At 27.6% G+C, this 24901-nt stretch overlaps 1 protein-coding gene across 1 annotated transcript in view; it reads left to right on the top strand.

Moving 5' to 3' along the window:
• The window catches only part of LOC100210504 (cilia- and flagella-associated protein 47), a 96877-nt gene that overhangs the window by 45870 nt on the left and 26106 nt on the right, over positions 1 to 24901 (top strand). The window contains exons 25-34 of the mRNA XM_065793158.1: positions 2010 to 2287; positions 2422 to 2488; positions 2596 to 2871; positions 9130 to 9307; positions 9381 to 9561; positions 16114 to 16208; positions 18700 to 18816; positions 18983 to 19117; positions 22525 to 22626; positions 22779 to 22940. Coding sequence (XP_065649230.1) covers positions 2010 to 2287; positions 2422 to 2488; positions 2596 to 2871; positions 9130 to 9307; positions 9381 to 9561; positions 16114 to 16208; positions 18700 to 18816; positions 18983 to 19117; positions 22525 to 22626; positions 22779 to 22940 — 1591 coding nt within the window. The remainder of the gene's footprint in view (positions 1 to 2009; positions 2288 to 2421; positions 2489 to 2595; positions 2872 to 9129; positions 9308 to 9380; positions 9562 to 16113; positions 16209 to 18699; positions 18817 to 18982; positions 19118 to 22524; positions 22627 to 22778; positions 22941 to 24901) is intronic.

Raw genomic sequence — 24901 nt, 5'->3', positions numbered from 1 at the left:
GTAAAGTTTGAGTTTATGTGCCTTTCATAAATTGCCACTAAGTTTTTTTTCCTCTTCATAAACTTTATGGAGAAGATGCCTTGATATTTTACTAGCAGTGACTATTAAAATCAGTAAGTCCATTGAAATAAAAAGCAGGGAATTTAAAGCACTTTGAACTTGGAAGAAAATTATTTCTAGTACTATTTAAGAAATGAATGCTGTCATAAGATAAATTTTCCTTTTTTCATATAAAATAAAAAGATCTTTTTTAGCTTTACCAGTTCCAAAATATTTAATTAACAGCCTATTTCCTGATACGTTTAAGTTTGTTGACAAAACTTCATGACATAAGGAATAGGTTTTTTTAAACTTACAATCATAAAAAGAAGTATGCTTTTAAAAATATACAATTTTCATCCAAACTAACATATCTACCATTGCAATACTCGTTACATATCTGTAAAAATATTTTATTAAATACACATCAGCATTAAAATACAATCTGAATATACTTTTTGTTCCTCCAAACGTAGTTTAATAGCTTTTAAGGGCTCAATACCTAAAGCTGCTAGTTTTCTTAAAACAGGCAATGATAGTAGAGGTGATTTTCTTGTTAGAGAATGTATGCTTGCTTTGAAGTGTAGGGTTGCAATAATGAATATGGTTTTCTACCTTTTGGCTTAAATATTGGATACTATGAGTTTCATTTAAAACAGTATTGATTTTTTCTGCAACAAAGTTGCACATATAAGATGCAAGGTATTTAAAATACATTTTTAAATAAGAATTGGTTTTGCTTAAACCACTGTGAAATTTGACAACCTTATTGCAATTTTACATGCAAAATGGAATCAACTTTTATTGACACAATACAGGGAGTATTATCAATAGATGATACATTAAAAATACAATAATATAAGATATGGGAGTCAAATTTTAGAAAAACATAACCAACAGGACTTGAAAATAAATCTAACATTTTTATGTGTTTGATTAAATCTTTTTCCATAAAAAAAATCTGATTTATCTTGAATGATTATATCGAATGAATGATTGTAGCACATCTAGTAGGAAATTTTCTTGATGGACCTGAAGTAGATAATAATAGAGAAAGTGGAATTTTTTGCTTTGTTTTTTACTTTATCTGAATGTTTGCTAATAGTTCAAGATTATAAATAAGAGTCATTCTAACACCATGTTTTAAAAATTTTGGATCAAAATGGACACTACAGGCACCCGAATGTTCTTTAGAAAACCAATTCTTTCTATCAACAAATGTAATCCACTTTTTTCCTAACTCAGGTTTTTTTTATAGCATCAGGAAAAGAAAAAATACAATTTACTTTGTTATAAGTTTCTGAAATCAGTTTTAAAGATTTCCTTTTTGTATTTGATATTTTGCTTTTTGTATCCACTCCTACAGCATATCACAACACACTTGGTTTTGTAAGTATTAAGAAGTCTATAACAAAATTATTTCTTATTTTATAAATCAGAATAAACTTAAAAAATTTTTTTTATAAATTTATCAATCTAGTTTTGGATTAATTCAGATTCTAATTCAAATCTAAGTATAATATTTATACACGTATATATTACATTTTATAGTATTAAAACACAATAATTATATACTTAAATAAAATCTAATTTAAAGACATTGATATTGGTAAGTTCTTTATAAGTAAACTCATAATAAAATCCATAAACAAGTATATTTCACAACAATAAAAAAATTGGCTTCCAATTTTTTTGTCGTAAAAATCTACAAACCTGGCTGTGTAATTATAGTAGATTATGGTATCGCGCTTTTGTCAAAAAACCCAGTTCTTAAAAATTTAAAGTTCTTATTAGTATAAATTTTATGTTACACCTGCAATACTAGATATATTGGTGAAACCTCCAGAAATAATTTTTACCATTTATCTTTACCTATTAGATTATTAATTCCTATTATAAATAACTTCACACTTTTACATATAATCTGTTTGTAATTCATGGTAGTTATGTTTTTAGTTTTTATCTTTTAGTTTTTCACTACCTGTTACTGCTAGTGCTGATAATTGTCTTTTGACTTGCTCAAATTTTTTAATTAACAACCAGTGTGATTTTCAAATTATTTGTAAAGAAGGAAAAAAGTCAAATAGTGGTACATCAAGTTTATTTGTACCATGCCTTTCTGCAATTGAAAGTGCAGTTGCCCCGTCTTTTTCCACTAGTAACACAAGTTTGTACACAACAGCATACCAAAATTCTGAACCCATGGGATCATCTCAGTTTTCTGATCACTCATATTCTAAAATATCAGGTTAGTCAGGGTTAAGTCTTTAATAATTTAGTATGAATATTTTTATTTTAGCTTTATAAAATATTTGTTTTATAATTGTTTCAATGTAAATAAAGAAAGTGTATATTATTGATTAACAATATATTCTATTGTAGTTTCAAATGGAAAAAATTTTATAATAAATAATGAGGTTGTTGAAAAAGAGTGTAACATTGTTCAAAGGTTAGTTATTACTAATATTTTATTAAAATAAATTTGTTTAAATTTATTAAATTGAATTCTAAATGTTAATTGTATTATTAAAAATTTTTTTTATATATATAAAATAGATGGTTTTCCTCTCAGTGCTGGAGCTTTGGATCTTTTCCCATATATTTGCCTTACACATTACGCGAAAACTTATCTGTAGATGTATTTATATGGAGAATAACTAACAGTTCTCTTGAAGGAAAGATTAGATTCATGAATGTTTTTGATTTGATTGCTCATTTATATGGCAAATCTATACCTGGTATTACAGTAAAAGTGTTGTTATCTTTAAAAAAAGAAGAAGATTTAGTAAAATGCATAGTAGAAATGTATTCGAAAATGTTGACTTTCTTAAGGTAATTTTATAATTTTATATGCCAATAAATTAAATAGTTTACTTGGTTTTCTTCTTTTCTTTCCCTCCAAATACTATTTAATTGTGTAATTGTTTAGGTTATTGCAGTTTTTATAAATAGAACAATAAAACATTTCTTTACTAATAAATTAATTACTTTTATCAAGTTTTTATTTTTTCTATTATGCATTTTGGGATTGTTTTGTCATTGAACTTTTATGTTCTTTTTAAGGCAACTGATAAAAGAAGTCGACTCTGATTTTAAACAACCCCCTTCTCTGTCTTAAAAATTTTTTTATGAGTAAAGATGAGTCATGTTTTAATAAAGGCTAGATGGCATCTTAATAAAAATACTCGTCTGGCTACTGTCTTGTAGAAGGTCTTCTAGATAAAGACTTTTGAAGTAAGAAAAATTTCTACTACCCTTTTTGCTGTTGACCATATATTAGCAACTCTACTCGTGGGTTTTACTTGCACTTCTTTGGTAGTGACAATACAACTTTTTTTCTTATCTTTTAATGATAGCATAACTCTAAAACTAAACTTAGTAGTTGTGAGGCAACTGGTAGTAAGGTTTCTCAAACTCTGTGGTCTGAGGCAACTGGTAGTAAGGTTTCTCAAACTCTGTGGTAGCTCTCAGAAAGGTTTATTCTATTAACAGCTATAAAATATAGACCACATAAGAATCCCTTTGTTAAAACTTTGGGTCAATTATTAGAAATGGGACAACTACATAGCTTATTACTAGTGTGCCACGCATTATTTATGATTGAGTCAAGTTTTCTAGTAATTTGAAACATGAATAAAAGACTTTAGGATATTAAACAAAAAAAAGACATCATTACCATCAAACTATTTAATTCTATCCTTTTCAAATAGTCTCAAATAGACTTCAAAGTATCTGTTACTTATACTACTTCTTGCAAAATTCATCAGACCTAATTGCTCTTAGCAAGAATAGTTGAAATAAGATTGTTTCAACATTAGATCTCAGTGTTAACAGTTGTTATCCTTTGATTTGTAAAGACTTTGATAGTCACATGTTTGACTGACTATTTTTTTATGTGCTTTTATTTAGCATTTCTTTAGTTAATCAATTTTCTTTTTGACCTTTATTGTTCTTCTTTCATCCCAAGAACAAACTTTTTTCAAAGTTATTTTTAATAAAATTGAATAAGCTCTCAATCTATCAATTAATATTTTTTTTATTAATGACTTAAATGCTTGTCACATGAATTGAATTGTCTGTTAGAATTAAAGCTCAATATTTTGTTTTTTTCAAGCTCTTGCTCAGATAGTTAACATTGTGACTTGTTTTTAACTTGAACCCAATCACTTATCTTTACTTCTTGATTTGTGTCTCATCTTTTGCCCTAGTATGTGATCAGTTTATCCTTGCTCTTGGGTGATTTAGACCATGCTATGATCTCAATAAAACTTTTATCTAGTACTTCTTCATCAGACTCGCCCTATCATTAAACATCCTAATATTATTTTCAAGCTGATTAAGGTTCTATTCATGATTTTTCTTTGTGATGGTCCTTGGACTGATGTCTTTCTTATCTTTATTGACGTTGCTCTTCCTATATAGTTTCCTGGATTTAGCTTTTATTTCTTTTCTTTGGTTTTAAATCAAGCCTCACTCTGCCTCTCACACCAGTAAATTTAAGACTTAATAGCAACAAAACATCCCATAAAAACTCTTTTAAGAGTTGATTATATGTACTAGTAGGTGTCTATTTTAAGTAGTTTTTAAATTCTTCATTATTTTTAAGTTTTTCACTCATTTTAATCATTTTTGTTACTGATATGGATTTTGAGTAGAATGAGGTGTATAGCATGTTTTTTAATTGAAAGTTTAGAAGATAATAACTACTTGGGATAGTCCAACTAAAAGGTCTTTTTTTGGGGTTACCTCATTGTTTAGTGAGGTCATTTTCTAACAAGCCCCCAAAGCCTACACCATGGTAAACCAATAGTTAAAGAACTATGCAAAAAGAAAAAGATCTTAAATTTAATTTCTCCTGGCCTAGAGTTTTTTCTGATTAAACTAAAAATACTATTATATTGTAATTTAAATGAAATCAGTTTTTGAGAGAAAAAAATAACAACAATAAACCAAATAAAATCAATCTTTTGTTTCTAGTTCTGTCATACTGAAAACAAAACCATAGTAAAATGAATATTTTTTTGCTACCAAATAATAAATTTAGATTTCTTTATTACAACTCTTATTATAGTTTCATGCTGTTTAATCAACAACACAAAGAAAAAACTACTTTAAATAATCGGGATGCAAATTATAGCTTTAGTATCTCTCCCAATATGATTTGAAATTTAAATGGAGAGCCTCTGTTGCTTGTTCACTAAATAGACCAAAGCTGACTTTCTTTTTGTCATAAACTGTGGTATATAGTGAAAGGCAGCATGTACTTTTGTTGTGACTGAGATTGACAGATTTATGCAGTATTTTTAAAAAAGTTTAATATTTTTTTTAAAATCAGGATCCAAATTAGTTCTGAATCATGATTTGACAACATCACTGAACAAAGCATGGGTATAGATGAATACAGTAGATTGATAGATGCTGACTTTTTCAGAAAGATTCTTTAATGGGTTTAATCCGCTTTAAAGTTTCATACAATCGTTACCGTTGAAATACCTCCCCTGATATGGTTGAATTAGAATTTGTAATAATGCTGGCCACTCCATGACTGCTGGCCAAAGATCATAAAGTTTTTTTACCAAGTGGTTCACTACCCCAAACGGTAAATGTAGCTCAATGAAATATCTTCTAGCAATAGCTTATTGTCAAGAAACTCAAGCAACGGCAAATGGATATCATTCTTGAGGTTTTTTGATTTTTTGATCTCCCCAGAACTTATAAAATGGAAAAAAAACATAAAAAAATTAACAGTTCTATTTGTGTTATATAAGTTTTTAGAAAAAAGAAGGAATAAAAAGTTCAAAAAGTTCTCAAACAAGAGTTAATACACTGTTATTCAGAGTGGTAGCCCTCTTATCAAATATAAAATATCAGGTTAAACAATTTGTATATAATTGGTGATAATGAGCACACCTTATTTAACCAACCAACTGTAGCTCTAGCAAAAAACTGGCCAGGTTTAGGTCAAGATAACCATTCAGTTGCTTCTCAAAAGCTTGATGCTACCATATCAAAACTAATAGCCACCCTTTTTGTTTGAGCTGTTGAATGTCTCAAACAAGAGACATTCAACAACTTAAACAAAAAGGGTGCTACCAAAAATGCAGAATTATTGGCAAAAGATTTACTTAACTCTTACAATTTGTCATCCACAGTGTAAAAATTCAATACATTGACACATCTAAAACAGTCAACATCAATGAAACAGAAAACCATTCCTCAATAGAAATCAGTAGCTAAGGCCACTCAGTTGCTCTCAGCATCTTACTAGTTCAGCATCCTTTAGTAAGGCTAGTTCTTTCATTAAATTATCTCATCTTTTATACTTCTACACCAATGTAACCTCCCTCAATCTATTAAAACATGGTTTAACAACCAATCAACTCCTTCTCTCTTAAATTACAATCTCTATTTTTCAGACTGCCTCAACCAAATTGGAGGAGATTTAGCTACATACACAAACAATAAAATCAACACAAACCAACTAGAGGAATCTTTACTACACAAAGATTTTGTTCGTTACTATACAGAACAATCATGGGTCAAACTAAAGCCTTTGAATAAAACTCTGCTCCTAGACAGCATATACAGACCTCCATCATCCGGTATTGAAGTCTTCTCAGAGATTTCAACTGCTATTTTTCATGCCAAAGTATCAGTATTGACTAAAAAATATAATTGTATTATCATTGCCAGTGATTTCAATTTCCCAGAGATTACTTGGACTTCCGATTCAGTCTTCTCCTCTTGTAAAATCAGTGACAACTTTTAAATCTGCTAATTGACAAGCACTCTTCATCTCATCATATGTGACTCTCCATATTGTGCTAACGAAATCAACATTGGTCCTCCATTCGGCTTGTCTGGATAATATCATTACTCTATCACTTGGCAATACAAACTGGCTCTAAATTTATTGCTAGGCATTTCAACAGCTCTAAATTTATATACAAGCTTGGTAACTATGAAAAAATTAACAAAGAATTTTTTAGATTAAGGAACCTATTTTTAAAGACTTAAACGTAGAACAATATTACTGACTTTGGCTTAACAAATACAATGATTGTTTCCTTCTATTCATCTCTCATATGCCAAACAAACTATCCTAAATAAAAACTAACATGGCTGACAAAAGAACTATTATCTCTGATTCGTCTTAAAAAATTACTCTGGGCTTGTAATGTCAGTTCAAAATGGAAAATCACATCCTTGGTTCAGGAATATAAAGAAACTAGAAAGCTTGTTGAAAAATTTGCTTTTTTTTGCAAAGTTGTTCTTTTCTTAAGTAATTCAAATTTGCTCTGGCCTATGGTAAGCACAACCCTAAGAGAATATTTTCATACATAAATAATAAGCGCTCTGTAACAAATCAGATCTCAGCTGATTTGTTACATTTGATTCTCATGTGAATCATCAGTTCCAGTGAGATCATTAGCTCTAACAAAATTACAATAGCCAACTCACTTAACAATCAATTTCAAACAGTTTTCAGCAAAGAGCCATCCAATAACAATCTTCCCTACTTTGATCATAGAACTACCATAATCCTCAATAGCATAGCATTCGACACTCAGGCCACTGGAACTCTTATCACTTGATATATCCAAATCACTTTTTACACCCTTGTTCTACTTTAATGTCTACTCCACTTACTCTCATCTTTCGAAAGTCATTTGACAATGGGGAAATTCCAAGCTCATGGTCCAAAGCAAATGTGACGCCTTTATTTAAGAAGCGCTCCATAATTGACTCATCAAACAACAGACCAATATCCTTCACCTGAATTCCGTGTAAAATAATGGAGAAACTAGTTAAAAAAACAATCATGCAGCATCTAAAATCAAACAATCTTCTATCAAATAGTCAGCATGGCTTCTTAGAGAAAAAATCATGGATTACGAATCTCCTTGAAACAATGGATTTCTTGACTGGAAATATGGCAAGAAAACTATCAGTTGATGTCATATTCCTGGATTTTACTAAAGTATTTGACAAAGTGCCGCATCAGCAAATGCTTTACAAACTAAAAATGTATGGAATTGAAAGGAATCTTCTTATTTGGATAAAAGCTTTTTTACTCAACAGGTCTCAACAATTCATCCTAGGTGACACCCAGTCAAATTGGTTACCTGTGACAAGTGATGTTTTGCAACAATCAGTCTTAGGACCAATTTTATTTGTCATTTTTATCAGCGATTTGCCAAATGTAATAAGCAAAGAAAACACTTTTAAGATCTGTGCTGATGATACTAAAATCCTTTAGATTTTCAACTCACTTGCTGCTCAACTTCAACTCCAATCAGATATTGACCAAATTGTTGGTCAATATCTTATCCAAATATCGATATTCACAAAGCCTTGGCTTATGGAGCTAAATGCAAAGAAATCTGAGGTCATGCACATTGGCCAAAAAAAATTTAACTCATCTCAAGTACTCAATGGAGGAATTGGACCCTTTTTCAATAACAACTCAAACTATATTGGAAGCAACCACCTCTGAGTGTGACTTGGGAATACAAAATACCAATGGTCTAAAAGTAGAAACCCAATCCGACATTACCTCATGTGAAGCAAATGAAATGCTAGACATCCTAAAAAATGCTTTCTAATCTTGGTGAAGGATGATCAAATTATTGAGCTAATACAGCGCAGAGCCACAAAGATACTATACCAATTAAAAAAGTTAGACTATAAGTCCAGATGTTTACAACTTGGCCTAACTTCTCTAGTCAGCTGGCGTAAACAAGATGACCTCATCCAAAAATATAAGATTACTAATAACATTGACATAGTCAGCTGGAACTTTCCTCTCATCGCAATTCCACCAAGAACAAATCACAGAGAGAGACTTTACCATGAAAAATACAGCAATAATTTTGCTTGTTTTATATATATATATATATATATATATATATATATATATATATATATATATATATATATATATATATATATATATATATATATATATATATATATATAAATGTATGTATATATGTCTGTGTTTATTTATATATAGACTGTTATGTTTGGTATGTGTTCTTTGAAATATTGAGCACACCTTTTGTGAAATTTTTTTTTTATTTTCTTCAGCTATCAAGGTGCAATACTTTCATCAATTAAACCAGAGTGTTTTCTTAATTTCTCAGACTTCAAACGTTTTAAGCAACTTGAAAACTGCTATGAAAGTGAGAAATATCACAAATCAAGTGATAGTTTTGAATTACTCTCCAAAAAAAGTTGGGCTTCACTTCTTCTTCAAATTTATAAAGTAAATATTTTGATTTATTTATGGGTAATATTTTATAGAACTTCATTTTATGCATCCTTTCTTTTATAATTAGATGTATGTGCTTTTTCGAATATCACCACAAATTTGCAAGTCAAGTTTTCCTTCTGATTACCCTACTTTACTGGGTTTCAACTCTGATCCCAATTGCAGTAATATATACAGTTCAAGTGAAAGAGTTATTTTATCTTGGTTAAACCATCATTATGAACAGCAAAGAATAAAATGTTGGAAAAGTAAGCAATATTAAATTTTTAATCACTTATTTCCATCTTGTTGCTTTTTAATGATCTATAAAAATGCATTGAATTAACTATTAAAGTCATTATAAATGCAATATTTAGTATAGCTCATTGATATTATATATATATATATATATATATATATATATATATATATATATATATATATATATATATATATATATATATATATATATATATATATATATATATATATATGTAAATTATGTTAGTGTATTTTACAAATAGAGTGCTCAATGTTCTTAAAGAACAGAGCAATAATAAATTAGTAAAAAACACTTATCTAACTTTTATCTTCGACTTGAAGTTTCACCATTGCTGGATCATCAGGAAGAGTTACTAAATGTCAAAAAAAATTCAATTTATAGAAAAAAATATTTTACAGGAAGTTATAAATTATTATAAAATATTTTTAATTACTATATTTTTTTGTTAACGGGAAGTTACAGAAAGTAATTATGAAATAATTTTCTTTGGAATGGGGATAGTTTAATTTGGTCATTTGTTTTTATGATTTTTTAAGAGGTATTTATTTTCGTGCCTACATTTAGAAATTAATTCAGATTTTTTATTTAATAAATTTTCTTGATTTAAATGAGTAATTATTTCAAATTTTTCTTGCAAACATAGCATACATTTTTTGGAAATGTTGTTATAGGCAGGGGCAGATTTTAGAATAGACCATTGTAAATTAAAATTTTTATTTTTTTCTTTTAAATCCCAAATATATTTTGACAGCATAGTCTCTTTTGAATATTTTTTGTGTTTAAACGATTGTTTGTGGTTGGCATAACGTTTTTTCCATTCCCCTCGGTTAAGCCAATATATTGTTTATCAGGGTTGTTTTGTGAGGAAACAATGCACTTGTAAATTACATTTCTCGAAAGGCATTTTCCATTTAGAGGGCAATCTATTTTTTGTTTACAATTACAATAATCAGTGTTTTTTTCTTTTATATGTTCATTTTTATTAATTAACGAGTAGTTAACGAGTAGTTGTGGATGAAATTAGATAAGTGTTTTTTACTAATTTATATATATATATATATATAGATATATATATATATATATATATATATATATATATATATATATATATATATATATATATATATATATATATATATTTATATATATGTATATACATATATATTCACAACGGATAGTATATATCTAAGCATTTGATTGACTGACCTTTAAGTGGAAGGGAGTGCCACACCATTGACTATTGGTTTACGTTGGGATAGCTGTCGTTTTTTTCATTATTCTTTCTTTTTCCAAAAGAACTATATGGGTTTAAAAAAGTTGGCATTTGTATATCTATATATGATATGTACACCTATCATAGATATACATACTAGTGATGTATTAATTCAACATTTTTAATTAATGCTGATGGACAAAAGAAAGGTTGATACCAATGCCAATACCGAATAATTAACCAATTATAAGAATAATTAATAATATAAAACTAAATATTACAGGTCAGGATCATAATTAACCTGCTTCTTTTAGCATGTAATCAAGTATAACCTGGCAGATGTCTCGCTGCCTTTTAACTCTGACTTTAAAACCCTGCCTTTTGTAGGCCAGCTTTGCACACCTTTTTCATCAGTAGACTAGCATAAATTTAAACCTGCATTACATCTACAGTACTGGTCATAATTTTAGAGCCGCCTGTTTTTTTCATCATTTTGCGGCATAAGTATGGTGAGGTTAACATTATAAGCATAACAATGCATATAGTAATTTGACAAGGTACGAATCTATTGATTTTCATGAATAATTGTGTATTAAACCAAATATAAATATTGACTTTCATGAGTTCTTTAACTTTATAGCCAATTTTTGAACATTTTAACATATTTTGGTAACTTTATGATGTATTCGTATCAATGTTTTGGTTAATTCAGTTGTTATTTATGCTACTTTTTGGAATGTGTACACTAGTTAGATAATGTATTTAATGTTATTTTCGTTTTTATTTTAGAGTTTAAATGAAAATATTTTCTGAAATGGGCAAAGCTAAAAGCCTTGATTCAACTGTTCGGGTCCAGGTGGTGGCTTTAAAGGATTTTAGTGGCCTAAGCCTTAATAATATAGCCGAAAAATTGAAAAAAAGTTGCCATGCTGTACAAAATGCATATAAGAAACATTTGGAATCAAATACATTCACGGACAAACCCAGATGTGGCCATCCTAGAATTTCAACTTTATATCAAAATAGAACCTTAAAACGCCTGGCCCTAACAAATCGTCTCCTTTCTTCCAAATTTTGTCTCAACAGTGGCATGATGTTGGTGGACCTTTAATATCTCCAAAATCTGTTCGTCGTTGTTTGATTAAACAAGGTTTGAATGGTCGTGCTGCTATTAAAAAGCCTTTTATCTCCAAAATTAATCAGCAGAAGCGTCTCAAATTTGCACACGAATTTTTGCATTTTAGTGTTACTGATTGGCAAACGGTGTTGTGGTCTGATGAGTCCAAATTTTATTTAGCTGGTAATGATTCTCGACGTATTTTCGTTTGGCGTCGTCAAAATGAATCATATAAACCGGAATGTTTGCAGGGAACTGTAAAGCATGGTGGTGGTAGCATCATGGTGTGGGGTTGTATGTCATCTTTTTGCCCAGCCAGTTGCATCAGGTGGAAGGAATCATGAATGGTGCCATGTATAGAGATATTTTGCGAAAGCATTTGCTACCTTCAGCAACAGCATTGTTTCCTGCAACTTTTCCATGGATCTTTTAGCAAGACAATGATCCTAAGCACACATCCAAAGTGGCTAAAGATTTTCTAGCTGCTAATGGTGTTCAAGTCTTGCACTGGCCACCCCAGTCACCGGATTTGAACCCCATAGAAAGTTTGTGGGATGAAATTGATCGCCGCTGTGCAGGCAAACGTACTAGTAATAAACATGAACTTTGGGACTTTATTTCTGCCGCTTGGACTAGTATTACTGCTGTTGATTGCAAGAAGCTTGTTGACACTATACCAGCCCGGTTGGCTGAAGTAATTAAAAATAAAGGTGGACCTACTCATTATTAATATTTTAATACTCATTTTGGTACTAAAATGTTATAAAAATATGTTTTGCATGTTTCAGTAATATATTATTTTGCTGCACTGGGGTTATGGCTTTATAATCTGCAAAAAACTAAAAAAAATGGGGTGGCTCTAGACTTATGACCAGTACTATATGTAAATGATCTACTAATATTAATGATCTTTCTAATCTTACCTCTATTTGCTAAAAACAACCATATACTTTGGTCAAAAGCATTAGATTTTATATATATTAAATTGAAATAAAACTAGATTTGAGCCTTACAAATATTTAAAGTGGATAATAATTTGTCAATATATATATATATATATATATATATATATATATATATATATATATATATATATATATATATATATAAATATATATATATATATATATAAATATATATATATATATAAATATATATAAATATATATATATATAAATATATATAAATATGTATATATATAAATATATATATATATATATATAAATATATATATATATATATATATATATATATATATATATATATATATATATATATACGTATATATATGTATATATGCATATATATATATATATATATATATATATATATATAATATATATATATATATATATATATACGTATATATATGTATATATGCATATATATATATATATATATATATATATATATATATATATATATATACGTATATATATGTATATATGCATATATATATATATATATATATATATATATATATATATATATATATATATATATACACACACATATATAAAGGGTAAACAGATTATATCTGTTGACCAGCCTCACACCTTTTCTTCACCTATTAGGCTGGCGCAGATTTATTTATAATACATTGTTTCCAGTTTTGGATGTTGAATGCTGGATCATATTGATTCAATGCATGGTTTGTGCTTATGTCTCTATTTTTATGACTAGGCAACTCATCTACAAATTAGAGTACAGATCTAAAACTCAGTTTTATGGTTCTGAAGCCAGCTGCTAATCAGGTTTCCCAAACTCTGTGGTAGTTCTCAGAGAAGCCACTGCATCACAAAATGACTTTTAATTCGAACCTCTTTTCCAGAGAAAAACCTTTAGGGGTATGTTAGTACAAGTATGTAGGAGTACATTAGGTTGTAAAATCTTTCATCATTGCCCGTGAAAGAAAAATTGATTTGAAAATTTTGATTTTTTGACAAGATTGTTAACCAAATGAAAAAAAAATTGAATATAAAAATTGTATTTTTTTTTCACATAAGTTACTAACAAAAGTAAGCAACTTGTTTAAGTAAGAGTTCCTAGGCCCCTTATTAATTTTAAAATTCCGGGAATGGAAAGGCAAACAGTTTCATTGTGCCTTTTGAGCAAAATACGAATGCAAAACAACAGAAAAACTGTTTATTTTCTCTATTTGAAAAAAGCCAACTGACTTTATGATTAAACTCTGTCGAGAATTTTTTTGTCAAGCTATTAACTTTGAAGATCAAAGAGTCCCAATCGTTATCTGCGAAAATTGTCAAGTAGGCCTTAGAAAAAGAGACAACTGTGAAGATGTTCAACTTGCCTCTCTGCCTGACTACCAAAACATAAAGATTTGTCCTGCAACAAGATAATCACCATGTGATTGTATAATTTGTTATGTGGGAAAAGCCAAGTTTGGAAGCCCTCAACCAATCGGAACAACAAACACAACTAGTCAGCCAAAAGAACAGCCAGTTGTTGAGAAACGTTGTTCAGCATGCTTTTCACTGATTGGAAGAGGGATCCCACAAAGTTGTGCAAAAGAAATGCTTCGACAGAGCTTGCTTGAAGTTGCAGCAAGACACAAAAACAACAGAAAGAGTAGCTGCTTCTGTGATAGCTAACAAGGTTCATTCACTCCATGGTACTGTGCATCTTTCTGTTACTCCAGGTAAAAATTATTATTTTTTTGTCATATATGCTTAATATGCTTTTGTTTAAGTAACTCTTTTATAACAACATCAAGACAGAGACTTTTTCCAGCAGCTACACCTTGACTGCTAAACAACTTTTACAAGTTCAGAAACAGACTAGGTTTTCAAACAGTGGGATGAACAAGCTTGCTTCAACACTTAACAAAGTAGCTCCCAGCTAATAGGTAAAAAAAACTTCAGGAAAAAATTTGAGTCTCTTTGAAAGTATCTTTCTGACTTGTTTGTCACCTCAGAAGTTACAGACACATTCAAAAGTTTTAGCCAAGAATCTAAATGTCTATTGGTGTACTGCAAATATGTTAAAGCTCTAAGAAACACTTAAGTTCAGATAAGAGGACCTCAGTCAAATGAACTTATCATGGTGGGAATTGATGGAGGAGGGGGCTTTCAAGCAGCAGGTGCAGAAACAAAAAAAGCCAGGGACATTCAGAATTTTTTGCATGACTACAATATTCTAAAAGTCTAGTTAACTTAAGTTAAAAAAAATGTTCAGAAAAATTTAATTTATTAAGTTACCTGTAGGAATACTCATTTTGGACTTCATTTCACCCACGGAACTTCATTTACTTCTTGGTGTTGTTAACCACCTCTTCAAGAGTCTGTACCTGTAGTGGAAAAATGCGTCAGAGTGGTTAAACATGATGAACATTCAACAATAACCTTTTCACCGGGGGCAATTTGCAGTTAATGAATGCAAAATGTTTTTACGAAAGGATGACTTGCTTCAATAACTTGCGGAAAAGCATGCTTGCTTTTTAGCATTTCCATTCATTGACACATTCAAAAAGTTTGATGCAATTGTTCTTGCTTCCTTTGGAAATGTTCTTCAAGACAACTATTGCATCTTCATTAAAAAGTTTAAGGATTCCTACCTCAAGCTTCCAAACATGAGTGTCACTCCCAAAGGGTATGCTGTCTTTTTTCATGTGACACAGTTTATTAAGTGCCACAACCACTCACTGGGCATCTATTCAGAGCAAGCAACAGAATCACTCCATCATAACTTCAACCATCACTGGCAACGGTTCACAAAACCTAGTAATTATCCAGACTACCCTAAGAATCTTTTTAACTGTTTGATTGATTACAACAGCAAGCATTCCTTTTAACTTCTTTGTAGAGAATACTGTATTATAACATATGATATGTAAGAAATTATCCTTCAACATTAAATTTTAAGAACTATATTTAATAAGAGTAATCCTTTTTTTTAAGTTGCTTGATCTGTTAAGCTAGAATCTGATTTTTTTAAATTTTCTGAAGAAATTGAATACTTATTTGTTTGTTGTGGTTTCTAAGGTGTAAGTACACTGTTTATTTATGAAATAAATATTTTAGAACAAGTTATATATATAATATATACATATATATATATATATATATATATATATATATATATATATATATATATATATATATATATATATATATATATATATATATATATATATATAGAGTGTTTACAAGTGATTGTAAAAATTTTTCCTTCTTTTTTTTTTGAATTAGTTGCCCCACCATCAAGATGGATTGTGAATTTTGAAAATGATTTAGTTGATGGTTTAGTTCTGGCTTCTGTTATCGCAGCATATGCTCCATTTTTAGTAATAAATTTTTTAATTTTCACATGTAACAACAAAATGTTTATTTTTGTAAAAATATATAATTTAATAAAATGTTTTTAGCATTTAAAGGTTTAAAGGTTTACTTAAGCCTTTAAATCCATAAAAAGATAATAACATTTTATCTTTTTTAAATCTTAAAAAAGATAATAATATTTTATCTTTTTTAAGATTTACAGAGTTAATTATGTAAATTAAAAATTTATTTGATTATTTTTTTTTATATAATTTGTTTGATTTTTTTTTTTTTTTTCGACGTTTTATGATTTTGTTGAATAAAAACTCATAAAGATAATGCATAAACAGTACCATTGTTGTAGTTTTCTTACTTCATCTAAAAAACAAGAAATTAAAATCTTTTCTTTTCAAGTTAAAGTCTCTTCCCTAGATAAAAACTCCTTGTCTTTACACTTTTCCACGCAAATATATTTATTACAATAATCCACAAATTTTGACATTAAAAACCCCCTAAAAATATTAAAAATAATAAGTAACTAAAAACTATTCATTGTAAACCACATATCATTAAGTAGTCTAGAGTTTTCTGCAATAAAATTACTTAATGAAATTACATATGCTCAACTTGTTTATTATTTATTTTGAATTGTAACAACAATTAAAAAAACAAAAACAAAAAGAAAACAAAACAAAACAAAACAAAAAAATTATAATTAGCTTCCTCAACTACCCTTTTCCTCTCCCCCTTCAGTGTGTAGAGATAAATGCAATAATAAATCAATAAAAAAAAACCTTAACTTGATCATTATACTTTTTGTATTATTTTTAATATTTATGGTTTCAAATGCAACCTTAACATATTCAGCACTTTTGAACTCCAAAATATGAATCTTGACAAACAATACTATGCAAAGAAACAAGTTGATCATGGTAAAACCAGGGACGTGGTTGGCATAGAACTTAGAACTTTTCTACCACTACACCGCTACCATTTAAAGATCATAGATCTGCTTCCAAACTTCCTAGAATTAGCATTGTTAAGATCAGGTTTGCTACTGCAGATAAAGAAAAGCAGCTGAATCAATATTCTTACATACATACATACATACATACATACATACATACATACATACATACATACATACATACATACATACATACATACATACATACATACATACATACATACATACACACACATAAACACACATACACTTATAAAATGACAGATAACCATCATTTTATAAGTTCAAAATTCATCTCATTCATTTTTAAACTTCAAAACCATTAATTGTATTATAACATTTTAACAATATTCATTTGATATGTGAAAGAAGATTTTGTTGTTAAAAATTTTAATAGTTACGATTTCTTTATCATCATCAGAGTTTCTGAAAACATTCAATATGTTCAGAAAGTTCAGAAAGCAACTTCAGTACTATCAGAATAGACTTTCTTGACCGCTGGGAATGTAGTTAATTAACAGTGTGCCTCTTTGGCACACAAAATAGTGGACACACTAGTATTTTTAAACTGTAATTGGGACTTGCTTAACCTGGACACTCGAAGTAAAATAAAATTTAGAAAAAGAACATTTTTAAATAAGTGACATCATCAAGTTAAAGGTTTTTATTGTCTGTTTATAAGAAAAAATTTTATGAAAGTAAGTACTTGCTCGTTCATTTGATTGGTACCTGGGCAGGCATTTTCAGAATTTTTGATAGCTTTAATAGTAACAATAATATTGCTATTGAATTATTGCCTTTTTTATTTTGAAGCTGCCTGAATTTTATTTTTGTTAAAAAGGAATAGTCTTTCTGATATTAAACTGTTTTGCAGCTCAGCATTTTGTTTTTGTATTGTTAGTTTACTTTACTCTAAATTACATTAGTTTTACATAAGAATTTGAAAAAAAAAGCAGTACAAGTTATTTAGTATACTTTTATTGACTTTAAAATTGCAATTAGAGTACTTTTGGTTGGTTTACAGACCTTTGTTTTTATAAGATTTTTGATGAGCATAAAATTTTTACAGTAACCAATTATAAAAATAGTAAAGTGAAAACTATAGCAAACCCTATATTGGTTTCATTCAATCAAAACAACATAAAACTACTCTGGTCCATAGTGGTTTAGCTCTTCACTTATTTATTAGTCTCCTTATTTATTTCTATGAATATTTCTTTTACAACTAGCACAAACAACTGACAAATAAATTTTTTTGTTTATCAAGTATTGAGAAAAAGATAAATAATAATTTGATAAAATGATAAATTTTTTTATTCATATTTTTAATATAAGACTGTTTTTTTTATATATATATATATTCATTGTTGTGGGTTTAGGTTTGTATCTGTGCATACTTTTTCTTATGTTTGACTAATGTTTTTTAGAAAATATTGAAAAAAAATGAAATGAAAAAAAAAAAGTATTTTTGCCATATTAGATATTTTTATGCCCACACCCTAAGTTCTTAAAATAAAGAAAAATAGTTTTTAATATCTAATTTCTTTTAGGTAAAAACACATATTTACAAAATGTACGTTCAACCATCTACAACAGAACAACTTCATCACAATTGTTTGAAAATTATTGAAATGCTGCATATTTTGGCTATAGACTATGATATTGTTGTATGTTTTATTTTAACTTTTTGTTATAAATAAAATTATATTAAAATAAGTAGTTTCTATAAAAGTTATATACAGCATCATCTATATAAAAGAATACAGGCTATATTATAATCTTCTGACCTCATACTTGGTATTTTATGTATCTTAATGTATCTTTTGTACATAGGCTGCAGATTTTATTAAATCATCTCCAATAAGCATGCTTATGTTATGTGTTTACTTGATTCAAAATTTACCATTGTATCTTCCCAAGTCAACAATTGAGTTTGAGACATCGCTACATAGTTTGGCAACAAAACATGTAGAGTTTGTAATTTTTTATTTAATCTTGAATATAGATTTTAATAAGATTATCTTTGATAAAGTTCAATTTTAGCATAGTTTTATTTATAAAAGTAGTTAAAGAATTTCCAATGAGTTATGGGGTTAATTTTTGTTAAAATAAAAAGTTTAAAAAATAGTTAAATTATCAAATTGTTACTGAAGGGTTATAGCAACATTTCAACAAAATTATTTACTAATAAAAAAAGTTTTCTTATCAAATTAACTGAAGCATTATAATAACCAGGGATGTGAAGTCCTATCAATATTTAAGGACTCCGGGACTCCGGGGTCAAAAAATAGGGATTCCTTGGACTCCGGATTTTTTCAAAACTTTTTGAGTCAAATAACCAGAGTTTTTAGGGATAAAATAGTCCCTGAAATACAGGAGTAGACTGTATAAAGTTTCAAAAATGCTGTAAAAAGTTTTTGATTTTATTTTTGTTGCTCAATTAATAACTATTTCTTTTAAGTTGAAGGTATTTCTACTAATATAATTTATATAATAAACTTCTTAACAGCAAGTCCATATGCAGTAGTGGTGTAGTGGTAGAGCGCTTGCAAAATGTCATAATGCATTTTTATGTAATTTAATATGATAAATTGTAGTGACTCAAAAAATATTTATTTAAAAAATGTTAATGTGCTCAGACACATAATAAACTTTAATTGCTATACTTGTAAAATGATACTTTATAGCTGTGTTTAAAAAGACTACTAAAACAATTTTACCCGTAAATCCATATCTGTTAGTTTAAACAATGTAATTAGGAAACTGCATTAGAAAAATACGTTCTTTTACTTTGGAATCGATGCAGGTATCAAATCTCTGAGTTCTTCATTCTGAGCCAGAATTCAAACCACTGGGTCAAACATTTTTTTATAACAAGCGAGACTACAGACTCATGTTAAAAACAGGGACTCCTGGACTCCAGATTCTGACTTTGCATCCCTGATAATATCATTTCAACAAAATTATTTACTAAGTAAAAAGTAAGAAAACTGAAAGTCTTGTTTAAGTGAGCAAGCCTGGCTAACCAAGCTAGCCTGCCTTATATAAACAGCCCCTTAGAGAATGAATGCTATTTTTAATTTTTAGCTGTTTAATAATGTATTTGTAAACAAATTTTAGGTTTGGTCTGGGATTTTGATATTTTTTTCATGTGCTTTTTTTGCTTTAAATATTTCAGCTTTAACGGAATAATTTAGATATTTGTAATGTATTAAAAGTTTGTTATTTTTCCATTTAGTTAAGCAGTTGCTATATCATGCCTATATTCGGTCACATTTATAATTATTAGGAAAAAAAAATTTTTTTATTAGGTGTGATTAATCACTAAGTAAAATCAAAATAGTTGAATAATCTTTAATAATAAGTTTAAATGATTTTTTGTAAACTTTTCTTTTATCTAAAAAATGAAACAATTATATGAGTTCTGATTAGTCATTAAGTAAGGAAAGAATAGTTTAATAAATGTCCTTTTAATAAATAATGTAAATAATATACAATATAAGTAATAGTTAATGTAAATAATATAACAAATAGCAATTTATAAATATCCTTTTAATAAATAATAAAATAAAGCTGAATGATATGTTAGTTTTTTAACTAAATCTACATAATCATTAGAAAATATGCAAACCTTAAACAACAATAACTTTTTATTGTTATTTTTAATGTTATTACAACTCAACTATTGATTATAATTAATAGTTAAGTTGTGATTTTGTAGAACCTAACAGACTGTAAAAAAGTGATAACAGACTATAAAAAAAGTAATAACAGACTATCAATAATATAAGTAATAATATATCATTAGCCTTCTTAACTAAATGTTGATGTTGGTTTTTTAAAAAGTGTTAGATTGATTTCTTTATGATAAAAAACTAAGACATAAAATAAATATCTTTGTAAATAAAAGTAAATAAAAACTTGTTAAATCGCTATTTAAGTATTAGGGCTTGAATCTAATAATTTTTTAAGGTGATACAAATTTAGGAACCAGATCCTATTTTATAATGAAACAGATTTGATTCCAAGGTTTTTATCCCATTTTTTTGCTATACAAATCTATATTTGCAATTTGGTTCCATTTGTATAAGTAAACAGGTCTGAATATAATTTAATCTTTTTTATTAATTATGTATACACACACACACACAAAAGATAAAAAATAAATTAAAACTGAACAGTGTGCAATAGTTAGTTACTTGTTTAACACTGGTTTATTCAACAAATGGGGTCAGGGTAACAACATCAGTTTTTGCTATGTCTAATATCATCTGTCCAACAACATCTGTAAATATACTGAGGTATAATAATATCTGTCCAACAACAACTGAAAGTTTATTGATGTCTATTAACATCTGTGTAAAAATGAAAGAAGTATACTACATATGTAGTTACATCTTTTCAATTATCTAAGTATAACAAAAATCTGTACATATTTGAATTTTTACAGATGTAGTTACATCTTTTCAATTATGTTGAAAACAACTATAGGATTTTTTTCAGATGTTATTACAACAGGAAAAAATTATTAAATAATAATGTATTATTTTAACCAGAGGTAGTTACATATATGGCTTTTTCCAGATGTAAGTTACATCTGGAAAGTGTACATATGATCTTGGACTACTTTACAGATTGTTGGACAGATGTAGTAATCTTTTAACAACAATTTTTTGAAAATTTTTATACATATGGTGTGCTACTATAAGTTAAGTTCTATACTTAGGGAGATTAATTATAAGAGATTCTATACTTAGGGTAGTTATTTCTGCATTTGATTTGAGATGGCAAAGCGAAACAAACACAACTAATATTTATAATAAAGGAGATAAGGGTTTTAAAAAAACATGTTGATAAATATCAAATCTATCTTTCTGCATTACAGTTTGCATGCCCAAGTTAATATTTATGACATAAATGAAATCTGTGGGTATGCCTTGTTTTAAAATATTTGAATGTTTAAAGGATATTTAAAAGAAAGTATAAGCAATTACAAGTAAGCATTTTTCACTCACAGCTAAATGTCTATACACAGATTATCTGTTGGTCTCATAAATTATTGCACATTTTCATTAATTTTAAGCAAAATATCTATTGACATTTTATAAGGAATTTAGTTGTAATAAGTTTTCAATATTTTATTGAGGTAGCTTACAAAATATAATTTTATAAAATAATTTTAAATAAGTTAAACGGTGCATCATTTTCTGTGGCTGTATTTTTCTGCTATAGAAGCTAGTTTGCTAGCTAATGATGAGTTGTCATTTCAATTCTGTTCTATATAACTGAATTTAATAATTGTAATTGTATCCTTATATGTTAATTTTTTTTTTTTAATCTAATGTATTAATACAATTGTGCTATATTATGTAAAGATCAAGATTACAAATCCAAGTGGTAAACCATTATTTTACCAAGCTCTTCTTTTTGGTGATTATTCATCGCAGTTTCAGATGCCAAATGGATTGAAAATTCAGGTGATGATTTATTATTGGCTATGATTCATATTTAAAGCCAGCATTTTTTAAAGGTTTGTTTAGGCTTTTATGTTTTAATAATCTTTGTTTATATTTATCATTCATGATATTTATAACTTTATCTAAAATGATTAAATAAATTTTTTTTTCAGGTGCCACCCAAAGGCTTTATTGAGTTACCGGTGGAATATGTAAGTAGATTTGTACACACTTGTCAATGTACACTTTTATTAGTTGGTATAAGAGGAGAAACTGTATTTGGCTCAACACTTGCATTTTGTCTAAAAGGAACAGTCAACTCTTTGTCTGTGTCTGTAAGTCTTAAAAATACCTTGTTACTATAAAAAATTTAGGAAATTTAAATAATTTGTTATGAGAAATCATTAGAGATTGGAGAGTAATTTTTCCAAATAGGTCAAATATTTGGAGGTTTGTTGTGTTTATTTCATAAATAATTGTTAGAAAATAAGTTTTGAGTTAATTTAATTTACCAATACATATTGTTTATCAAGATATTAACTGTTTTGTTTTTTGGTTATTTTTTTGTTATTATTATTTTTTTTTTTTTTGTTACAAAAATATCTGGTTTAATTTATCAATATTTCTGTAGATGTTTTTTTTAATGATTTAATTTACACATGATTTTGTGTTTTTCCTTTTTAATTTGTCTTTGGTTGTTATAATAGAACACTATGAAGAAATTTTAAATTAAAATGAAAAATGTATAAAAACTTTTATAAAGTTGCTCTGTTTTTCTTAAAAACTTTTATAAAAATATAAATACATTTTTTTGTTTTGACTGACACACAGCAAATGAAATTTATTTGTTTTATTTTTCACAAAATTCTTAAAATAAAATATTAAATTAGGTTTTTAGATTTTATTAGAGTAACTTGTTTTAAACAAAAGTCTGGACAACGTTTTATCTTACTTATATTTGTATAGTACTTACATTAGTTTTGTTTTTATAATAAAACAAATTTAAGACATTTGAAACATTACTTAATGATTATATGATTTTTATATAGGTATTCTACATTTTACAAATTTTTATATATATAAGGTTAATATCTTATTTTAATATATATAAGTTTTTATATATATAAGGTTAATATCTTATTTTTTACAAAAAAAAGTGCAATATAAAAGTTTATAAAAATCAGGGTTTTTTTATGGCATTTTTCTGCATAATATTAACATAATATGTTTATTGCTATACTCATCAATTGTATTAATTTAACTAAAAAGAATTAATTTCAATAAACAATAGTATTAATAATGTATATTTAATGAATTTTTAAATTTTTATTAGAAAATATTGACAGGATAAAAATAAGTATATATAGTATGGATAAAAATAATGTTAACAATATTATTATCAAAAAATTCAGTTTCACTTTTTAAAAGGTTACATTTTTTTTTTCCTTTTAGCAATTTAAAATGGAAGTAAAAAGCAAAAAAATAGGTTTTAACAAATTAAAATAGAAAAACCCAAAGCATAAACTTTTACGAAATTTCGAAGATAAAAAATCCGACCACATTTTCTTTAAAAAAAAAAATCAACAATCCGTTTCTTTTGCAAAAAACAATATGACATTAAAAATACAAAGATTTTTGTTAAAATCTTAATAAATAGTTTGTTTTGGTAAGTTTAAATAACTCCAAACTTATTTTTTTAAGTTTTATTTAAGATATGAACATAACTTGTCTTGATACTTAGAGATCTCTTTAAACAAAGTTTTTTCGCAAATATCTTTAAATGAAACTTTTAGATAATGCTCTAGTCCGAGCTAAAATGTTTGCCACAGCTCATCTTTTTGGAATTGAATAAGAGGTTGTAATTGCTGGTGATTGGACCTGGGCTATGCAGTAGGTGTGGAATCAATTCAAATCCCAGTTTATGCATTTTTGATTTCATTTTTATCGACTTGTGACATGATTTTTTGTCTCTTAACAAGAAGGTTACTGGGTGCATTTTAATCCTAAGATAAAAATTCAAGCAAATGAAATGCCACAAATAGTATCTAAAGTATTATTATGTTACAAAAAAGTTGTTATTATCTTTCAGAATAAAAATATGTTACAACATTATTGAACTGTATTCAACAACCTCCACCACAATTTTCACCAAGATTTGACAATCCCCACCATGTCTCTGATGGTATTGCGCTTAACTTGTTTCTCAGGGCAGTGGTCTTGTTTTTTTAGGCTTGTGTTTTAGGGTTAAAAAGTTTAGAGTGAGTTGCAAAAGAAAATAAAAAAAGATTTAATTAAC

Source organism: Hydra vulgaris, chromosome 03, assembly GCF_038396675.1.
Source record: "Hydra vulgaris chromosome 03, alternate assembly HydraT2T_AEP".
Classification (NCBI taxonomy): Eukaryota; Metazoa; Cnidaria; class Hydrozoa; order Anthoathecata; family Hydridae; genus Hydra; species Hydra vulgaris.
Note: the sequence above shows the minus strand (reverse complement) of the source record. Positions and strands in the feature narration are given on the sequence as shown.